The sequence below is a fragment of the Spermophilus citellus genome (assembly GCF_964194105.1).
Source record: "Spermophilus citellus genome assembly, chromosome: 6".
Taxonomy (NCBI): Eukaryota; Metazoa; Chordata; class Mammalia; order Rodentia; family Sciuridae; genus Spermophilus; species Spermophilus citellus.
Window position 1 is genome coordinate 23321983 of NC_138187.1, and position 20890 is coordinate 23342872.

General features: G+C 56.5%; 1 protein-coding gene across 2 annotated transcripts; it reads left to right on the top strand.

Moving 5' to 3' along the window:
* Positions 1-5067: 5067 nt before the first annotated feature.
* KCTD7 (potassium channel tetramerization domain containing 7) lies at positions 5068-20340 on the top strand. 2 transcript variants are annotated; one of them, XM_081296933.1, is made up of 4 exons: positions 5068-6419; positions 9301-9509; positions 12419-12597; positions 12966-20340. In XM_081296933.1, exons 1-4 carry the CDS (start codon positions 6093-6095, stop codon positions 13340-13342), a joined length of 1092 nt encoding a protein of 363 aa, XP_081153059.1. In that variant the 5' UTR covers positions 5068-6092; the 3' UTR covers positions 13343-20340. The 2 variants fall into 2 exon arrangements, with proteins under 2 accessions (XP_081153059.1, XP_081153060.1); XM_081296934.1 differs by having other exon boundaries at positions 5070-6419; positions 9301-9470; positions 12966-20338.
* Positions 20341-20890: the final 550 nt, after the last annotated feature.

The window sequence follows — 20890 nt, forward strand, 5'->3', positions numbered from 1 at the left end:
TGGTTTGTTTCCTGCTGTCAGGAAGGATCCAGGGGTCAGGGGTTGGGGTTGAGGGGTGGGGATGGGGTGGGGGGTATCAGGGGTCGGGACAGAAGCCACACAGCCTGGGAGCCTGAAGTGTGGCCACCCAGCCCTTTGCTCTCAGGGGTCATTTCAGTCTCTCCAGGAGCCGTCAGCTGCATGCCAGAAAAATGTCAGGGCTCCAAAGCTCGAAGCCCCCAGGTGGCCCCCATCTTTGTGTTGCCTCTGAAAGAAGCAGCCCCCCAGCCTCAAGTCCAGGGTGGTGTCTAAGCAGATGGTGGTGCCTACCAGGAGAAGGGCCCTGGGGTTGCGTCAAGGCCCCAGAGATGAGGACTAGGGGATGGCGTCTCAGCCCCACTCTCTCCTCTCTCCGTTTAGAGGGCTCATACCTGGGTCACAGATACTTATACTTCAGCCGCCTGAGCTGGCACAGAGGAAATGCTGCAGGGCGTACGTGGCCGAGGGAGCACTGGGAAGAGCTCCAGGAGGCTGGCCAGCCAGCAGGGCTCCACCAGGTGTCAGCAGGGACCTGAAAACAGCAGGTAGCCTCAGGACAGCTGGGGACCCTAACCCACAGCCACACGGCCCCTGTCCATGGGCTTCTGGAGAGTGGTTTCCACATCATAGTTTATGCTACCTTTGTTTTATTTTAATTAAATAATGAATGAAAATATAATACAACAGTCATAAAAGTCCACATATGGGCTGGGCTGGGCTGATTTTAAAGTCTACATATAGGGAGCACTTAGGGGCCCGTGTCGTCTAGCACAAGGAAGATATCTGAGGTTCAGGCGCAATGGTGCACACCTGTAATCCTAGTGACTCAGGAGACTGAGGCAGAAGGATTGCAAGTTTGATGCCAGCCTCAGCAACTTAGAGACCCTGTCTCAAAAAAAAAAAAAAAAAGAAAGAAATTTAAAGGCCAGGATGTGGCTCAGTGGTAGAACCCCCATGGGTTCCATCCCCAGGACTCTCCCAAATAAAAGAAGAAGAAGATAATGAAGATATCATGTAACCAGTGTGCACCCCATATCAAAGGGCTCTCCTTGAATATTCTGCTCTGGATTAGACCCCAGGACCTGTCACAACTGGGAGGAGTCCTTTTCCACCAGCCAGCCTGTGGCATCAACACCAAGGCCTATGTCTCTATGCTGACAGTGCCATAAAATAGAGGAGAAAAATCTGTGCAGGGAGGCAATTATTTAAATTAGATCTGGCACAAAAACTTGTCTATTCATGGAATTTCTGCCATGTGTTGGGCATCATGCTGGACTCTGGAGATAGTCCAGAGGTCATGAAAGAGCAGAATGAATCCCTCCACCCTGCCTGCTGACATCCAGGAAGCTAGAGAGACCAACAGTGGGAACGATGCTAGAGCCACAGCAAAAAAGATAGTTTTAGCCCTTGGACGACCAGGATTGCCAGTGGAAGGAGAAAGAAGCCCAATCTCAACTCCGTAGAATATATTTTGATATTTGCCCTCCAAATCTCACAGGCACCCATCTGCTTTGGAAGGTCAGTCAAACAAGGAACAGGACCCAAGGCACTCTGGCATTGTGTGTGCCACTCAGAATGGGTCAGAGACAAGAGAGCAGCACCTCTGAGCTGCCAGCTCTTGTTGCCACGCAGACAGCAGAAGAATGAGCTGCGGAGCACCTGGGATAGGTGGGTGCAGCAGCCAGGAGCTGATCTCAGCCATGCTCCACACCTCTCTCCAAGACCTGGAGCACACAGAAAGGCTGACACACTGGGCCCACCTTCCCGGTCTCTCCTAGACCTGGAGCTCATGGGAAGGCCAACCTTCCGGCCGCACCTCCTCAGTCTCTCCTAGACCTGGAGCGCCCAAGAAACCAGACCCTCCAACACCACCTTCCCAGTGTCTCCTAGACCTGTAGTTCACAGGAAGACCGACCCTCCAACGCCACCTTCCCAGTCTCTACTAGACCTAGAGCTCAGAGGAAGACCAACCTTCTGGCCCCACCTCCTCAGTCTTTCCTAGACCTGAAGCTCAAGGAAGGACGACCCTCCAACGCCACCATCCCAGTCTCTCCTAGACCTAGAACTCACAGGAAGGGCGCCCCTCCAACGCCACCTCCCCAGTCTCTTCTAGACCTGGAGCCCACAGGAAGGCTGACTCTCCGGCCCCACCTCCCCAGTCTCTACTAGACCTGGAGATCACTGGAAGGCCAAACCTCCGGCCCCATCTCCCCAGTCTTTTCTAGACCTAGAGCTAAATGAAGACCGACCCTCCAACACCACCTCCCCAGGCTCTCCTAGACCTAGATCTCACAGGAATATCGAGCCTCTGACCCTAGCTCCCCATTCTCTCCTGGAACTGGAGCGCCCAGGAAGACTGACCCTCCAACACCACCTCCCCAGTCTGTCCTAGACCTGGAGCTCACAGGAAGGCAGAACCTCAGCCCCACCTCCCCAGTCTCTCCTAGAACTGGAGGTCACAGGAAGCCCAACCCTCCAACCCCACCTTCCCAGTCTCTCCTTGACCTACAGCTCATAGGAAGGCCAACCTTCTGGCCCCACCTCCCCAGCCCCTCCTAGACCTGGAGCTCACAGGAATGGTGACCCTCCAACGTCACCTCCCCAGTCTCTCCTAGACATGGAGCTCACAGAAAAGGCAACACAGTAGTTGGGTCTGGCATCAGAAAGCCACTCCGGACTTCAGTGAAGTGGCAGTCAGAGCCCAGCCTCCGTGGGAGGCAGTGAGTAGGAGGCCATGGTGAACTGTGACGATTCCTACTTCACCAGGCAGCGCTCTACCTGCAGGAGGCTGCAGATCCAAGAAGGCTTTGCTTTTGTAAAGGAGTGAAATAGGCCTTAGCCACAGCAGCCAAAAGAGACAGAAGACTGGACTTTCAGAGGAAAGGAAGGTCAATGCATGGAGCAGTTTCCATCCTGGAAAAGCAAGCAAGAGCCTCCAGTGAGGGGAATTAGCCTCAAACCCAGCACGGAGCACCTCTTCCTCCAAGCGGAGGGTCATGCAGACAGACTGAGAGCAAGCAAGAGCCTCCAGTGAGAGAATTAGCCAAGTTGCCATTTCCCTGGGGAGGGGGCTCCTGGAACGAGGAGGGGTCCTGAAGAGAGGGGTTAGTTTGGAAATAGGAAGCGGAGCTTATGAGAACACCATGAGGGCACCAGGGGCCAGCAGTGCATGTGCAGGACCAGCAGTTGACCAGCTCACAGGGCCATGGGTGCTGGAGAAGGCAGGGGAGAAGCCTGAAGGTGTCCCAGAGAGGGCTGGGTCTCAGGTGGAGGGGGGGGCAGGCGCATGGTGAGACCCTGAGCCTCCACAGGGGCAGCAAGGCAGAGCTTCCCAGGCCAATGGGGTTGGGGAAGGACAGAAGGATAATCTAGTGGCCAAGATGGATGTGTCCTCAGTCAAACTCAAGGTGCTAGCAGAGCGCCCACACCTCACTGGGGCACATGTTCTTCTTCCCCTCTTCAGAAGGAGGCCCTGGCGGGCTGTACAGAGTGGACAGCCAGGCCCAGCCCAGCGACTCTGGCGTGATTGCCAGGATGTGAGAAAGGAGTCTCCACAAGGCTTCCAGTGGCAGAGTGACAAGAGCTGACGTGATACCAAGTCCGCAGCAGAGCTGTCACAGAACAGCCCTGGAGAGTGGTTCTTCCTTGCAGTGGCCAAAGGACAGCTTTCCACTCATTGCACGTCCCCAAACAGCCAGGATCAGCTGCACTGCTCAAGTGGGAACTTGATGGTTTAGCATGGAAAACAGAAATGACTGTCAGGAGCGAGTACGTGGTGCCCACTGGACTAGGAGGCAGATCCTCTGCCAGGGCCAGCGCCACAGGGGTGGGGGCTGCGGGGGCCGTAGGGGGTGTCTTCTTTACAGTTTCCCTCTAACACGCGGGTTTTGCACTTTTTGGTGCCATGTCATCCAGCTCAACACAGCATGCATGCCATGGTAGCCTCTGTGGGATGCCCTGGAGGGGTTCCTGCTAATGGTAGGAGTCAGGTGCCTTTCATGGGCTGGAGTCGGGTGGGCCATGGGTTTGAACTTACTATATGATTGACTATAAGCATTCATATGTCTAAAATATCTACATCAAATTTACAATAAAGACAAGGTAAGTGGAGGAATGAATGTTTTTTTCTGTTTTTGTTTCTTGTTAAAATATTCATTGAATTAAAATTAGGATAGAAAACCGGAAGCTGAATAGCACTTCAAAGACTTGTCAACATACAAAAACTGTTTTCTAAAGGAAAGACAGAAAGTGCTTTCCTTGGGGGCCACGGCAGAAAGCAGACACGAAATCCAGTTGCCCATCACAAGACTGGCTGACTGTGGGCCACTCCTGTGGCTGGATTTTGGAGAAGTAGTCCCAGGGCTATACCTGCCTGGGATCTCAGAGCTGCAGCCTCTGCATGGGCAGGGAGTAACAGGCCTTCTTCAAGGCTCCCTGGTCCCTGTTGTGATCTGGCTTGGAAATCCTTGCTGCCAGCAAACTGCCCTGTCTTGCCAGAAAGCCTGCCATAATCCCTCCCACTCACCCTGTAAGCCCTCACCCCAGCTGCTGACCTTGGATTTCCCCAGAACTAGTAAACAAAACCAAATGGGAAACTTCATTCCTAACAGAAATCTTCAGCAGACATGGAAACTGCCGGACATTTCAGCCACATTAAGCTGACTGCACACAGATTTCCCCTCCTCCCACTCTGAGCCTGTCCCTGCAGCCTTGCCTTCAGAGTGTTAGAAGAACCATCTCCCTGATGACCCCTGAGTTCTGTGGTCTTCATATGTATCTCATACATATGATCCATTAGGGTGGGACAGGACTGTGAATAGAGGTTTTTCTGGGGCTTATTGTATTGGGGTCAGCTGACCCATTAGATGGGGGGTCAAGTGCCAGTCAGGTTCAAGAAGGCAAATGGGGGAAGAGCTTCAGATAGGGAAAATGTCCTTGTGCGGTGCCCAAGCTGCATCCTCTAGCCTTGGGGCCGCGTCCCAACCCCCCCCCCCCCGCGATCCTTCAATATCCTTAGAAATATAGATACACAGAGTTGTGGATGGACGGTACCTTTATTTTTATGTAGCGCTGAGGATTGAACCCAGTGCCTCACACACGCTGGGCAAGTACTTTGCCACTGGCCACAGCCCAGCCCAGTTCTGTGGTCTTCTCCCATGGATTCCTGAGGGGGAGGCCACTTGGCAGAGTGGATGAACCAAGGAAGCTGGTTTAAGGCCCCTGTTGAGTTAGTTAAGGGACCACCCTAGATCTGTGCAGGCTTCTTGTTACATAAGATAATGACACTCTTTTGGCTAAGATTTCTACACCACTTTTGGCTGAGATTTCTGCTACAAACTGAAACATCCTAATGGTAAAGGTGAAACGAGGAAATTTTGTAATTGGTACTTCTGAAAAGGTTACAGCGAAATGGCAGATAGGAGGAAGCCTCGGGGGGCCTTACTATGGGGCGGTGCTGCTTGGAGGGGACGCGCCAGGCGGCCGGATCGGTGCTGGGGCGACACCGGAGCTGGCCTCTGCACTAGGCCCCTGCAGCGATTCTAACGCAGCTCTGGATTAGGGAGTTCCTACAACCGGAGTGCGACTGGCCCAGCGGTGGAAGTGCTGCGCCAGCCGCTTGTCGCTAACCTCCCTGACTCCGGTCCTCTCAGCCTCCTTTCCTTTCCTGCCAACTCCGGAGGATCACGTGAGGCACTGGATCTTCAGCCTCCACCCCTAGGAGGGTCTCGGAGGGCGACCCGGCCCAGACGGCTTCCCCGCCCACAACGCGGGTCACGCAACGAAACGCAAGGGCTCAGCGGGACGCCGGCGGACTGTACCGCGCATCCACGCGGAGGGTCCAGCGCGGTGCCCAAGCTGCATCCTCCAGCCTCAGGGCCGCGTCCTCTGGGGGAGCTGCCCCGCCCGCCCCGAGCACGCCCCCGCGAGCGCGCATCCGCGTCCGGAGCACCAATCGGAGCGGGGCAGGCGGGCAGGCCCGCTCCCATAGGCGCGCCCGCGCAGGCCTCTCGCGCTGCCTCCGCCACTGGGCAAGCTTGCTGCCAATCAGGGCGGAGTCGCAGCGGCCTCGACCAATGGCAGGAGGCGGCCGGGGATCGGCCTCTTGGGCCGCGCTGCTAGCCACCGCCTTCGATCCGCGCAGGTTCCGCTGCTCCGCCCGCCCCGCAGCCGCGTCATGCCCCGCGCTGCCCGGCGCTAGAGCCCGCGGCCACCGCCCTCCCCGCCCGCAGCCGCGCCCACCGCCCAGAGCCAGAGGGATGGTGGTAGTCACGGGGCGGGAGCTAGACAGCCGTCGCCCTGACGGTGCCATGTCCAGCTCCGACGCCGAGGACGACTTTCTGGAGCCGGCCACGCCGACGGCCACGCAGGCGGGCCACGCGCTGCCGCTGCTGCCACAGGAGGTAGCGGACCCGGGCGGGGCGGGGCGGTGGGACAGGTGCAGGCAGGACCGACCTGGAGCGGGGTGGGGCGGGGACAGGTGCAGGGAGAACCGACCTTGGGAGGGGACAGGTGCAGGTAGGACCAACCTGGAGAGGGGACAGATTCACGCAGGACCGACCTGGGGAGGGAACAGGTGCAGGCAGGACCGACCTGGGGCGGGGCGAGGGGAGCAAGTGCAGAGGACCGACCTGGGGAAGGGACAGGTGCAAGCAGCACCGACCTGGGGAGGAGACAGGTGCAGGCAGGGCCGACCTGGGGAGGGGTCAGGTGCAGGCTGGACTGAAAGGGGGGAACAGGTGCAAGCAGGACCGACCTGGGGAGGTGAGAGGTGCAGGCAGGACCGACCTGCGGAGGGGACAGATGCAGGCAAGACTGAAAGGGGGGGGGAGTGCAGTAGGACCCACTTGGGTGGGCTGGGGCTGGGGCAGGGTTGGGGAACAGGTGCTGACAGGGCCCACCTGAGAGAGCAGGGGCAACTGGAGCTTCCCTGCTCTCCTGCAAAGCCCACTGGGGTGTGGCAGGACAGGCGTGTCCCTACCCCACCTTCCAACACCAGCTGGCCAGAGTCCACAGAGGCTGGGAGGTTGCATCCTAAGTTTGTGTCTGGAGTGGGATGGGTGAGCCAGCTCTTCCCAGGAGATGATGGGGTCTTCCAGAGAGCCAGGGAGGCTGCCCAGGGGCAGGCAGGGCTACCTGCAGGTGAGGAGCAGATGCAGGAAGAGAAGTCTCCCCCAGCAGCTGCGGTGCCCCTGCACTGTGGCTTCACTGGTTCTAATTGTGTGTACCGCAGTATCACTAAAGAGACCCTCAGGGGAAAGGGTAAGGAGGGTGGACCCTGAAGTCAGAGGCTAGGATTATTGCTGGACACGGAGGGCTGGGCTGGGTGAGGCCCTGGGCTGCAAAGAGCATCTTAGAGCCCTGAATACGTGGCATCTTGGAAACCTGTGAAGACAAGCAAAATTCTACACATACTCTCTGCAGCTGGGAAAAATAGCCAGCAGAGACATAGTTTTGTGCACTGTCATTGAGGAAATGGTGTGGCTTGAGGGAAAGGGCACAAGACCCACAGACTGTAGCGCCAGTGCTCCGAGTGAGCACCAAAACTGTGTTTTGATTACCTTTTTTTTTTTTTTTTTTTTTTGAGACAGGATTTCACTTAAGTTGTCCAGGCTGGTCTTGAACTTGTGATCCTCCTGACTCCTCCTCCCCAATAACTGGGATTACAGGTGTGTGCCACCACACCCATCTACCTTTGTTTTGTTTTGCTTTGTGGTTCTGGATTGAACTCAGGGCCTCACACATGCTAGGCAAGCACTCTACTACTGAGCTGCATCCCAGCCCTCCATTACTGTTTTTCACGATGGTGCTGTAGCCCAGTGGTAGAGCATCTGCCTGGCAGGTGTAAGGCTCTGGGCTTGATTTCCCAGCACCCCCTACACACACACACACACACACACACACACACACACCTGGGGAGGAGACAGGTGCAGGCAAGACTTAGAGCCCTGAATGCCTGGCATCTAGGAAACCTGTGAAGACAAGCAAAATTCTACACATACTCTCTGCAGCTTTTTTTCATCTGTTTCAATTCTCATCCCTAACATGGAACAAATACATAGTTTGGTATCAAATATCCTTAGAAAAGATTAAAAGAGCTCCAGAAATATAAAGTATTATTATTCCAAAACAGTATTTGAGTCCTTGGTGTGCACATCCAATGGGTGAAGAAGGCTTGTAAAGGAAGCACCCTCTGGGTGCATGGGAGTCAGCACATACCTACAAAATCTGCTTGTTTCCTTCCTTCCTCCATCTGTAAACCTCAGGTCTTCACTGTGAGCCGGGTCTTAGGTGTGTATCACGTCACATCTTTACATCCAACTTTATGTGACTGCTTGAATAGATGCACAGAGATTTTGACTAGAGCCAGGGAGACGCCACTGCACTGCCGGGATAGAACTCTAGTTGGCCTGGAGGAAGCCTTGGGGAAGTTAAAGGCCTGGCTTCTTTGCAGTTTGGTGGGAGCCACAGCAATTGAAGACCACCTGACGTTGTAGGGCTCTGAGTTTCCCAGAGCAAGTCTGTCTTTCTGTCCTTTCCCAAGCCCTTGCCTCCCGGGCCTCAGGTGAACTGGGGACTGATCGTCTCTTTCTGCAGAGTGAGTGGGACAGGAATGGAGCAAGGGAGGGACGAGGACTGGCTGGACCCTCAGCAGACATCTGCTGATCTCTGCTGCCGGCAGGCTGTCCCCTTGGTGAGCCGAGGTCTAGTGGAGCAGGTCAGCAGCGTGTTGTGCTGGGTGCTGAGGCAGGGCTGTGCATGGAGTGGGGGTGAGTGTGCTGGGCAGAAGGGGCAGTGGAGCAGCCAGACCCACAGAGAAGGGACTTGGACAGGAGCCTTGAGAAGGACCTGCCTGGTGCCTGGAGTGGATCAGAAGAGGAGACCCACGGGTTGGCAGCTTGGCAGGTCACCTCCATCCAAGGTCCTCTCTGCAGTGCACAGCCTGCACCTCCAGCTGGGGTGATTTCATTGACTAGTGGACATAGGAAGAGCAGTCACAGAAGGCAGCTCGAGCCAGGGCAGGAGGACAACAAGCTGAGGAAGTGCAGGGAGGACAGGGAGGGCTTGGACTCTGAGAGCAGAGGCCTGATTACGAGCTCCTGGGTGGGATGCAGGACTTAGCAACTGGAGGATGGAGGAGGAGGGAGGGGAAAGAGAGGACCGTCCAGACCAGGGCTCGGCTTGCAGAGGCTGAGCGGACAGGTAGCAGCAGCAGACTGAGCAGACTGCAGGTGGGAAGCCTACTCGCCCCCACTGCCTGAGGGCTCTGGTTGTTCCTTCCAGTTTCCTGAGGTTGTCCCCCTTAACATCGGAGGGGCTCACTTCACAACACGCCTGTCCACTCTGCGGCGTTACGAGGACACCATGCTGGCTGCCATGTTCAGCGGGCGACATTACATCCCCACAGACGCAGAGGGCCGGTACTTCATCGACCGGGATGGCACACACTTTGGGTACGTCTCCATCCACCATCCACTTTGCAGTCCTGGCAAGTGAGTTACCTGGGCTCAAGTCTGGGGCCTCAGCATGGCACCAGGCACCTAGAGGGCAGGGGAGTAACGTGGGGTTGGTAAATGGGCTCATGCATTGGGGCAGAATTCTGAGTCACTTTGCCAGTGGAGACAGGACAGCCAGAGATCCCAGCATCACACACCAGCTGGATGGGATGAAACACAGAAGCTGGGCACCCAGGTGCACGCCTGAGGCAGAGGATCGTGAGTTCAAGGTCAGCCTCAGCAACTCAGCAAGACCCTGCCTCTAAATAAAACATATAAAAGGACTGGGGATGTGGCTCAGTGGTTAAGCCCCTGGCTGCAACACCCAGACCAAAAACAAAACAAAACAAATCCCATCTATCCTGTGCAGTCTGACTCCTGGGTAGTAGTCACCTGCCTGGAGAGGCCAGGTGTGATCTCACCGAGCACTGGGATCCTGGGCTCAGCGTGGCCATGTCATAAGACAGAGACAGCTGAGGTGGGGCTGACCGGCATGCCATACCTGTTTGCCAAGAAAAGTCTTAAACAGACCAACCCTTTGTTCCTGTGATTTTAACACTAAAAGATGTGAACACTCAAGGGCAAAAAGAAAAGCCCTTCTGAAGGAAAGGCTTCATAAAGATCCTAGGACTCTGCCTCAGTTTCTCTTGGTGACAGAAGGAGTTAGGGCTGCCTCATGGACTCTCAGGATCGAGGAGCTTTGGTGTGACCTTTGGCCAGGTGCTCTTCAGAGTATTTGGCTGGGATTTTTGTTCCTTCAGTGGAGTGGAGATGACTCAGAACCAGTGTGGTCCTTGACCTTGAAGCACGTGTCCAGGGAGACAGACTGCACCACCGCACCTCTGTGCTGCCCGCACTGGGGGAAGGGTCACTTCTGTGCTCAGCAAGAAGCTTCTGGCCAATGATCTGCTTTGAAGCATCTGGGTGTCCCAGTGGGCTGTCAGCTGCCTCTGATGCTGGGAAAACAAAGTGTCACCTCACTCGTGGAACTATAAAAAGGTCTTTGTTTGTAGGTGGCACTCTCAGCTGGCCTTGCCCTGAGGCCTTGTTTCTCAGAGCACCCGAAGGTTTGCTGAAGACCCCCGAAGACCAGTTTTATTTTTTATTTATTTATTTTTTTAAAGAGAGAGAGAGAGAATTTTTTTTTGAGAGAGAGAGAGAATTTTTTTAATATTTATTTTTTAGTTTTCGGCAGACACAACATCTTTGTTTGTATGTGGTGCTGAGGATTGAACCCAGGCTGCACGCATTCCAGGCGAGCGCGCTACCGCTTGAGCCACATCCCTAGCCCCCGAGGACCAGCTTTAGAAGGGGCTATGAGGAGGGGGTCGGGGTTCGACCCCAGGCCAAATGCCCACACCCAGGTGGCCATAGCTGGTATGTGCTAGACCCTGGCCAGGCCACAACAGGAGGCAAGAAGTGGCAGCATGCCTGGGTTGCGGGCCCCAGTGGCCAGTGGTGCACCCTAAGCAGAGGTGTGCAGCTCCTGTTCCAGGACCCACAGAGGCTGCGCGGGTGCCTCCTGGGGCAGTCCCCATTGTGGTCAGCACAGGGCGCTGTGGTCTGCATACCTCCCAAGGCCTGGGCATTGTGGCTGTGGGCTGAGAGGCAGCCGGTCTGTGCCTCTGGCGGCTGGTCTCTTGCAGCAGAGGTTTCCGGGACCTCCCTGGACCCCCAGGAACTTTAGAACAGAGGTGGAGAGCACCATGCTGAGGCTGCCGAGAGGACTGCGTGGGCAGCAGTGGGCAGTGGCTGGCACCGACAGGTCTCCAGTGCTCACCAGCAGGCTGCACTGAGCTGCAAGCCAGTTCCTGAAGCCACCGCTGGGTCCTGGGTTTGCCGGTCCCCTCCCATCCCGTCAGCAGTGGGGTGGAACACTCAGCACTAACTCTGAAAGAATCTGAAAACAGAGTTAGAAGGATGGAATTTTTTTGAAGAAAATATATGTGATTTTTTTTCAGTCCTGAGACCAGTTGGTCCCAACACTGGGGTCCGGCGTTTTGTTTCCTTGATGGTGGGGATGGGCACCAGGTGGCATGCCCAGGCCGAGCTGGTGGGAGTGTGAAGTGCGGCAGCCCCTGGGTGCCTGCCACTTCCCACAGTGCCCAGGAGAAGTTAGCACCTGTCACAGAGACCTCACCAGGAGGGTCTGTCATGCTCTGTGACAGCCAAAAGCGGGAGCTAGCCCCAGCGCCCATCACCGGAGGATGGATGAATGGAGAGTAGTCATCACCTTCAGTGATGTGCCACTTAAATGAGGAGTGAAAGGAGCAGTGAGCAGGAGCAGACCCTCTGGGCAGCACAGGTACATCTGAGAGCCAGTATGTCGGAGGGGGAGCGGCTAGGAGAGCTGCAGCCTGCCCTGTGAGTCTCAGGCCCACCCAGCTGACCTTGTAGGTGGGACTGACCTGGAAGGGCAGGGAGCCCCGCAGGTGAGTCATTCTATACCTGGGTTTGGGTGGTGGTTGTGAGAATGTGTTGCCTGCTTACACCGGTAACTGGATTTTATAATCGAGATGGGTGCATTTGGGTGGGGGCTGCAGCTGGGTGGTAAGCTGGACGCCCCTCTCAGCCATCTTTCCTTCCTTCCTGCACCCGGGGACTTGCTTCAGTCGTGACCTTCCGTGTGAAAGCCGTACATCTGTATGTGCATGTAAAGATCCTATCTTCTCATGGTACCTGTGAGCTCCTAATAAGGACACTGACTAAGGCAACTAGTCACACCACTGGGAGTTTTCTGATGCTCTCGTGTCAGCGTGAGACGTTGCGAGGCGCTTTATTATTTTATTTTGCAAAAGTGGAGGTCAGGTTCACTTAACCACATGGCACTGCCGGCCTTGGTCCAGGCCCTGTGCTCCAGCCCAGGCTGGTGGGCTTCTGGCCAACCCTGTCCTCTCCCCGCTTAGGGACGTGCTGAACTTCCTGCGCTCTGGAGATCTGCCGCCCCGGGAGCGCGTACGTGCTGTGCACAAGGAGGCCCAGTACTACGCCATCGGGCCGCTGCTGGAGCAGCTGGAGAACGTGCAGCCACTCAAGGGCGAGAAGGTGCGCCAGGCCTTCCTGGGGCTCATGCCCTACTACAAAGGTGAGAGTCAAGGGCCCTGTCGGTCTGGGGCCCGGGAGGGGGGGTGGTCACAGGGCGCGGGTCAGTGCCTAGGTCTCCGGGGCCTGGGTTCCCGCCAGAGCAAGGGGGTCCAAGGTTCCATCCTCCCTGGGTGGTGCTGGAGACTCCGGCCCAGGCTGAAGGGGCCGCTGGCTTGTGGGGCAGCATGTTCGGAGGGCAGCCTCTGCCGCTGGCCCCCTATTGCTCAAGGAGCTGTGACCTTGTTCAGGCTTGTGCCAGTGGGCCCCCAGCCCCCCGCCCCAGCTCAGCCTCGGTCCTGGCGTCCCGCTGTCCGGGCGCTCCCTCGGCCCCTGCCGCCCTGCCCATGACTGGTACTGTTTTGCCCGTAGACCACCTGGAGCGGATCGTGGAGATCGCACGGCTGCGGGCGGTGCAGCGCAAGGCACGCTTCGCCAAGCTCAAGGTCTGCGTCTTCAAGGAGGAAATGCCCATCACGCCGTACGAGTGTCCACTGCTCAATTCCCTACGCTTCGAGCGGAGCGAGAGTGATGGTCAGCTCTTCGAGCACCACTGTGAGGTGGACGTGTCCTTTGGGCCCTGGGAGGCCGTGGCGGATGTCTACGACCTGCTGCATTGCCTGGTCACCGACCTGGCGGCCCAGGGCCTCACGGTGGACCACCAGTGCATTGGGGTGTGCGACAAGCACCTGGTCAACCACTACTACTGCAAGCGCCCCATCTACGAGTTCAAGATCACCTGGTGGTGAGCAGCGAGGGAGGCCTGCCCCTCCTCAGTGGCTCTGCTGTCCCGGAATCCAGGGGCTGCGGCTGTCCCAGAACCCAAGGCAGGACCAAGTCCCAAGGCACCACTTCTTGGGACAGGTGCAGCCTCAGGGCTAGTCTCAGGGCTTGTGGCCCTCAGGACAGGGACGGGTTTCCCACGCCTTTTCCTGGGCATGGCAGCCTGCACCTGTGGCTGGACAGGTCCAGCCAGGGCTTCAGCAGGAGGTAGAGAGAGGTTCCGGTGAGGCTGCTGCCCGAGAGGCCACTGCATGGGCATGAGGGTGCCCTCCTGGGCCCAGGGCAGCCATGTGGACCAGTTGTGTGGGCTCTGCCCTGTGCCTGCCCTGGCAGGGGGTGTGGAGACCTCCTCAGAACAGCTCCCCGCACCTCTTGGAGATGTGGCCCTTTTTGCCAAAGCCACGTACCAGGACGGCCATAGGACAGCACCATGTTTACAGCAGGGCGTCTTCTCAGTATCGCGGGAGTGCAGCAGTTGGGACGCCTGTCTTCTGCCAGCCAGAACACCCTGACACCCGTCCGGGTCCCTCACACTGAGCTGGAGGGGCCTTTCCAGACCCTATTGCTCTTCTTGCTGATGCCCTCCCCCAGGGTCTGCTCTGGAGAAGTGCCCAGGCCTGCCACCCCCCCCCCCCCCCCCCGTCGGCAGAGGAGGGCCCTCGGTGGCCTCTGCCACTTGCTTCCATGTCACTCTGTCTGCAGCTTGGGGCAGTGGGCTCTCATCCTCCAGGGAGATCTGTGCAGCCCCCTGTAGGGCAGACATGTCCCCGCGTCAGGCTCCTTGCTGACAGTAGTGTCCTGGACAACTCGGGGTGACTCCAGAGGGAGAGATCTTATATGTGAAGAGTTGACGAGCCAGGATTGGGCTGCGCCTGTGGTCCCCGCTGCTCAGGAGGCCCTGGGGTAGGAGGACAACGTGAGGCCCAAGTTCAGTACCAGCCTGGCAACAGAGCAAGACCCTGTCTCAAAAAAACCAAGGGAGAGAGCATCATTGAGCTCAGCCTCACTGCACTAAGTAGCCAATAAGAAGCTCAGGTGGAGGTGGCTACGTCCTACTGAGGAAGAGAGGGCCGTGTCGGGACCCTGGCTGAGTCCTTCATCCTGATCCCAGTGGGAGGAGAGTCCAGGGAGTTCCCATCTCACTCCTGGGAGGGTGGGACGGTGGAGACTCCATCTGAGAGGACAGGGCTGTCATTCCTGGTCCAAGACTCGCATTTCCTCTCATTCTCAAGAATATAGTCGTCTGTTCCAAAGCCGACATCCCTACAGTGACTGACCCTGCTCTGACAGGGAGGCCATCCACTTGATGGGGCTGCTCCTATGCTCCTCTCTGAGGGACTGTAGCAGATGCTTCCAGAGGAGTGCCTGGTCTGGTGCCCCCCTGGGGCCCTTGGCTTCCTACCCAGCACCGCCATGAGCATCAGGGAGCTCGGCTGTTGTCCTCCACACCTGCAGGATGGGAGAAAACTGGTCTGCCCAGGGTCACTCGTGCCCAGGAGCAGGTCCTAAAGGTTGCCCGGGTTGCAGGGTGCTGGCCAAGGACACTGTCCCTCTGGCTCCTGCTGGAGATGCTCATTTCACCATTCTTCATGCTGTCCTCAGTGGTGAGTTCTCTGCCACTGTGGGGAGGGGAGGAGACAAGGCTCGGGGGCAGGAAGACCGGCCGAAGGGACACTGGGCACCAGCCTGAGGCTCCTCCCTAGAAGTGGTCTCACCCTCCTGTTAAGTCCAGCTGGCCTTGACCTCCTGGGCTCACACAATCCTGCCTCCTCAGCCCTCTGAGTGCTGGGACTTGCAGCAGTGCCCGTTGCACCTGCCCCCATCCTGCGCAGTGTCTGGGGGTGTCCTGAGTGCTGGGGCTTGTAGCAGTGCCTACTGCACCTGCCCCCTGTCCTGCTCAGTGTGGGGGGGAGTCAGCAAAGACTTGTCAGAAGCATGTGGGTTTCTTTTTCTACAAACAACAAAAAAATCCTTTGTTTTCTTTTAATTAGTGACCTTTCTACTTTTTTGTGGCACAAGAACTTTGTTCATGCTGAGGAGCATAATCATTGCAATTCTTCCCGTGGCTAGTGGAGCAGGTGTACCTAGATGTCCTCCTGTGCCCTCCACGCTCACGTCTGTCTACCTGCTCTGCCTCCTGGAGCACTTCCTAAGGCGAGTGAGGGAATTGGGGCCCAGCATGGCCTTCTCTTCTAAGAAGCTTGGGCCAGGTGACCATGCCGCTGGGTGATGGTGTGCAGTGGCCATCTGTGGAAGCCACGTCTCCCAGGCCATCCTTGTGACCTCAGGGGCCAGGAAGGGTGGTTAGGAGAGCTCCCAGGGCCACCCAAGGCCCTCCACTAGAAGGGATGCGTGTCCATGGCTGAGGGGGTGGCCAGCCAGTGCCTGCCAAGGAGCTGCCCTTCCCTGCCACTTGGCAGGTGGAGGACAAGACCTTGTGGGGCAGTGCTAGCCATGACAAAATTCAACAAAAATGACTGAAGCAAAGCCACATTGAAACACCCCCGCCCCTCAACTGGCCGCCCGGTGCCATGGGCTGATAAGGGCTACCCCTCAGGCTGCTGTGACCTTCCTGTTCTGACACTTGCTGGAGGACAGAGCATGGGATGAGGTCAGTGTCATTTCAGGGGTTGAGACAAAGCAGCTTGCAGTGCCTCCTCCAGGGGGAGTTGAGATGCTGCCCTCCCGTGTGCCTGCTGTCCACATGATTCTGGTGTAAGTGACTAGGCCTCTGGGGCACTGTTTTGCTGTTGCTCTTGTGTGAAGATGAAGCGCATCTCATGGTCCTTGAAAGAGAGAGGCTTTGCTGGGCGCCGTAGAGCACACCTGACCCCCTAGCAACTCAGGGGGCTGAGGCGGCAACTTACAAAGACCCTGTCTCAAAAAGTAAAAAGGGGTGGGGGTGTTGTTAAGCGGTAGAGCACCCCTGGGTTCAGTCCCCAGTGCCAACAGGAAAAAGGCTGGGCTGGGAAGGGCATTTCTTGGAATTCTGGAAGAAACCTACTACAGGGTGGGGAAGGTGGGAACTGCAGTGAACTCAGGAGCATGGCAGTGACCTGGGTCCCTGTCTTCTGTACTGCGTTGGTGTCTGTGCCCCAAGGGGTGCTTCCGTGGGTGCTCATGGGCCTGCCCTAGCCTGTTTGTGCCTGGAGCCCCGGTGCCCTCCAATGGCTCCGAGGTCGAGAACTAGGACAGGGTGCTGTGCCTGTTTTCAGAGACTCACTCTCACCCTCCTCTGCCCCTCACTTGGCCAACAAATAAGGAGTTTCAGGTGCTGCATGCACTAGGTGAATGGCTGAGCTCTGCCTGGTGGGAGGCTGGAGGCAGGAGGCAAGGCCTGCGGAGACCCAGGGGTCTCTCCAGCCTCCTCCCCACAGCACACAGCTCTGGGCTTTGGCAAGAACCCCGGGGAAGATGTGCTCCAGGGTATAGTCCTCCCAGCCCACAGTGCTCCTTAAGGACATTCCTCCTGGTGTCACCACACACGTCCCCTGAGGGCAGAGCTGGGCACCTTCCTGGCCAGCACGCCTGTCAGGGTGCTCCTGGGGGTCACCCCTGGGGTCAGCTGCCATAGGTGAGGGCTGAGGTGCTGGGTGGCTCTGCCCCACAGCTGCGTCGCTGACCGCTCGGGTCATTGTGACTGGACAAGAGCCTGCATCACCCTTGCCACAGGCCCCTGGCCTGAGCCTTGGGCACACAGGGCAAGCCTCCCCTGCGTGGGGGAGGACTTGCACAGTGCCATCCCCAGGAGTGGAGCCCTCCCACGGCAGCACCTTGCCCCCCTGAGGCTCAGGGCCGTGCCCTGTCTACCTGAGAGTCTGTAAAGGGCACGTGTTCCAGGGGACAGCGTTAGCGCCCCTAGGCCCAGTGTGTGGCACACGCCTGTGGTCCCTGGTGCTGGGGGCTGAGGCAGGAGTCCAGGGCCAGCCCGGGCAACACAGCGAGGCCCTGACTGGAGCCCAAGGGGACAGATGGTGCCATGCAGCTGTACAGCAGCAGGCCCCCACAGCAACATGTGGGCTGTCTGAGGGGAGGCCACTGCCCTCCAACGGCCTCTGTGAAGGACTGCAGGTGGGGAGGAAGGCCTTGGCCTTCAGCCTGCTGCGCTGCGGGGGCACTGAGGAAAGGGCAAGAGGAACCCAGCGGCCCAGGCGGACCCCAAGTGCTGCCCTGAAGCCAGTCTCTGGTGCCCACCAAGGCTGCCCTCACATGCGAACAGGGGCATCTGGAGAGAAGGAAGGTGCCCATTCACAGGGCTGTGGTGAGAAACCAGCCTCCTCCGGCCCTGTGCCGGGTCGCGTGCCCTGGAGTGTGGTTTTGTCCCTGTGAAGGGCAGGGTATCATCAAGAGCCTGTTTATCTGCAAAGAGGGAGAAACCGGTCCCCAGCCTAAGCCTTTCGGGTGAGGGATGCGTGTCCATTGGGAGGAGAAGGGCCCTGCCCTGGTCACCAGACTCCTGCAGGCCCCTCCCCAGCTGGCTGCGACCTGTGATTCGACTGGCCCAGCCACGGCGAGGCCTTGGCTTCCTCTACTACCCGAACTTTGTGTCCTCTCTTCCTCCAGGGTACCTGGACATGATTTCTGTTTTTATTTAATATATTTTTATTTTTTTTAATGTTTATTTTTTAGTTTTCGGCAGACACAACATCTTTGTTGGTATGTGGTGCTGAGGATCGAACCCGGGCCGCACGCATGCCAGGCGAGCGTGCTACCGCTTGAGCCACATCCCCAGCCCTGATTTCTGTTTTTAAACCATGACTTTAACCTTCACTTCTAAATGAAGTAGGTGTGTGAAGAGGAGGTGACTCTTGCTCTGAGCAGGAATGATCTGTGCCTTTTTTCCTTCCTCATTCATTTCTACAATGATCTTTTTCCTTTTTCTTTTTTTGTACTGAGGATTGAACCCAGGAGTGCTTAACCACTGAGCCACACCCACGTCCCTTTTCATCTTTTTTATTTTGAGACAGAGTCTCCCTAAGTTGCCGAGGCTGGCCTTGAACTTGTGATCCTCCTGCCTCTGCCTCCCAAGCTGCTGGGACTAGAGGAGTGCACCACCCATAGTGCAGGGTCTACAGAGATCTTATTAGCTGTAAGCTTCAGTACCTCACCTGCATCTGTACCCTGAGTGCAAGGGAAAACAGACGTTGTTACTATAAAGTCCTCACATTTGGGTTCTCTAGTAGGTCCACATTTTACTTCCTCCTCAGAAGTACTCACCCTCCCCAGCTCCGCACACAGTGGTAGTGAGGGCAGGGCTGGGAAGGGGTAGCTTGACCACTGGACTAAGGACTCCTTCCTCACGCTTACTCTGAGGAGTGACAGTGGGAATCCGGGGACTCTCCTGTAATAGCCAGCTTTCCTGTGACGAAGGCTGAGATAATTGGTTCACACAGAAAAAGGTTTCAGTCTGACCTGTTGGTCCTGGGCAGCACAACATGGCTTGAGGACTTGGAGGACTTCAGCTCATGCCTGGAAACAGAAGACAAGAAAGGACCAGGGTTCTGCAGTCACCCTGGGGGAAATATCCCAAGGACACACTTGGCACCGGCTCTTAGACTGCGTGCCAGCTTCCATAGTGCTAAGAGGGGCCCAGGAGACCCAGCCTCTGTCTCTGTCTTCCTCAGGTGGACTCTGGGTTGGGCTTGACCCGGGGCTCTGGCATCCTCTCCCAGCCTCCCACCAGCCTGTGACCACAGGTATGCTGCCTTTCCCGTCTTGATTGGCATGTCATAGTTGTACACATGGTGAGATTCCTTGCCACGTACTGGACGTGCCAGTGTGTACCTTATCGAAGCTCTTGACACGTGGCCTGTGGGGAACATTCATGGTCCACGTTGTAGTGCACCCCTGGCCGCTGACCACCATGTGGAAAGAGGAGCACTCCAGCCACTGCGGGGAGGACTTGGGCCACCCACAAGTCCTGCCTGTAGCAGGGGCCCACGAGCAGGTCGTGATTTGCCCTTCCAGAAAACACAACTTCTAGAGAATTCTCTGTGTATTATACCTGATTTTTTTTTCTGCACTGTATGATTTTGGCAGGTTTCTTTGCCAAGTAGATTTGGGAACAGGACATTCATACTTAATCATCACTAAAATCAAGAAATAGAGGGGCTGCAGTTATGGCTCAGCTGTAGAGCGCTCGCCTTGCACGTTCAAGGCCCTGGGTTCAATCTTCAGCACCACATATAAATAAATAAAATAAAGTTATTGTGTACAACTACAAAAAGTACATACTAAAAAAAAAAAAAAAGAAATAGAACCTCGAGGCTGGGACTGCAGCTCAGTGGCAGAGCGCCTGCTGCGCATATGTGAGGCACTGGGTTTGATCCTCAGCACCTCAAAAAAATAAAGATATTGTGTCTATGTGTAACTAAAAAAAAAAAAAATTAAAAAGAAATAGAACCTCAAAGTACCACAAAAGGAGTTCGAGCCCCATGAAAAGAAACAAGGTGAAGGCTGGGGTGTGCTCAGCGGTGGACTGGCCTGGCGTCCTTCCCCAGCACCACAAAAGAGAAAAGGAGAGAAACAAGTTCAGAGTCCAGCAGGAGAAATGTCTGCCTTTGGCACTTTTGTAAAGGGGACGGGATGGAATCCTGATGAGATTTAAGTCCCTAGAAGGAGACAACGTCTGTAAATGCCTTTAGAGTCCAAGTCTCTTGATTTGACAACACGACCACCAACTGGGCCTCCGCTGCTCTGCCTCAGGGCCCAGCCCTGGGTACCTGCCCACTGTCCCTGCCTCCCCTCTGCTCACCACGGTGCTGGGGGTGCCTGCCCCTTCCTCGGGCAGCTGACCCTGTCTTTTCATATCTGGCCTGTTGGGGTTTGGAGAGCATTTTCAGCCCTCTGGACAGCTGCAGGAGGGGATCCTACAAAATCTGCATCCCCACGCATTAGGGATCCTGTAAAGTCCTCTAAGCTCCATGTTTATCTCCACAGCAACGGGAGAGGCCAAGAGAAGCTAGCCACCCTCCCCCACCCCACGAAGGGGTAGTGGATCTAAACATTTTACCTGGAAACCCAGTTCACCAAGAGCTCTGAACAGGAATGTGACGTCCCGAGGAGCCCACCACAGCACCACTGGCTGAAACAGGGGTCACCCTTTTACCCGATTGCCCAAGTTTATTCTGGAAAGTGCAGCTGTTTGGAAGTCTCCAGACAGGGAGGACAAGAAGTCCCTCCTCAGTGGTCCTCAGGAGTACCCACACTGCTGTGGGCTGTACCCTCACCCAGAGGCTTCCGCTGTGGCCTGATCTTTGTCCTCTCCTGCCTGTTGTCTGAAAACAACCATTCCATGTGTTCCCAGGTTATTTTACTGTTGAAGTCAGGAGGATCAATCAAGTCCCTGTTCCTCTGTGAAGCCAGAAGTGGAAGTCAGCAATGCAGTTTTGTCATCACACTGTTAGTGTGGACACTTGTAGTGACACATCTGTGAGCAGTCCCTGCCCTTCCTGTTGCAATGGCAATTCCAACCCTTGGTAGTGGCAGCACCCTGGGACAACCTGGACCTGGGG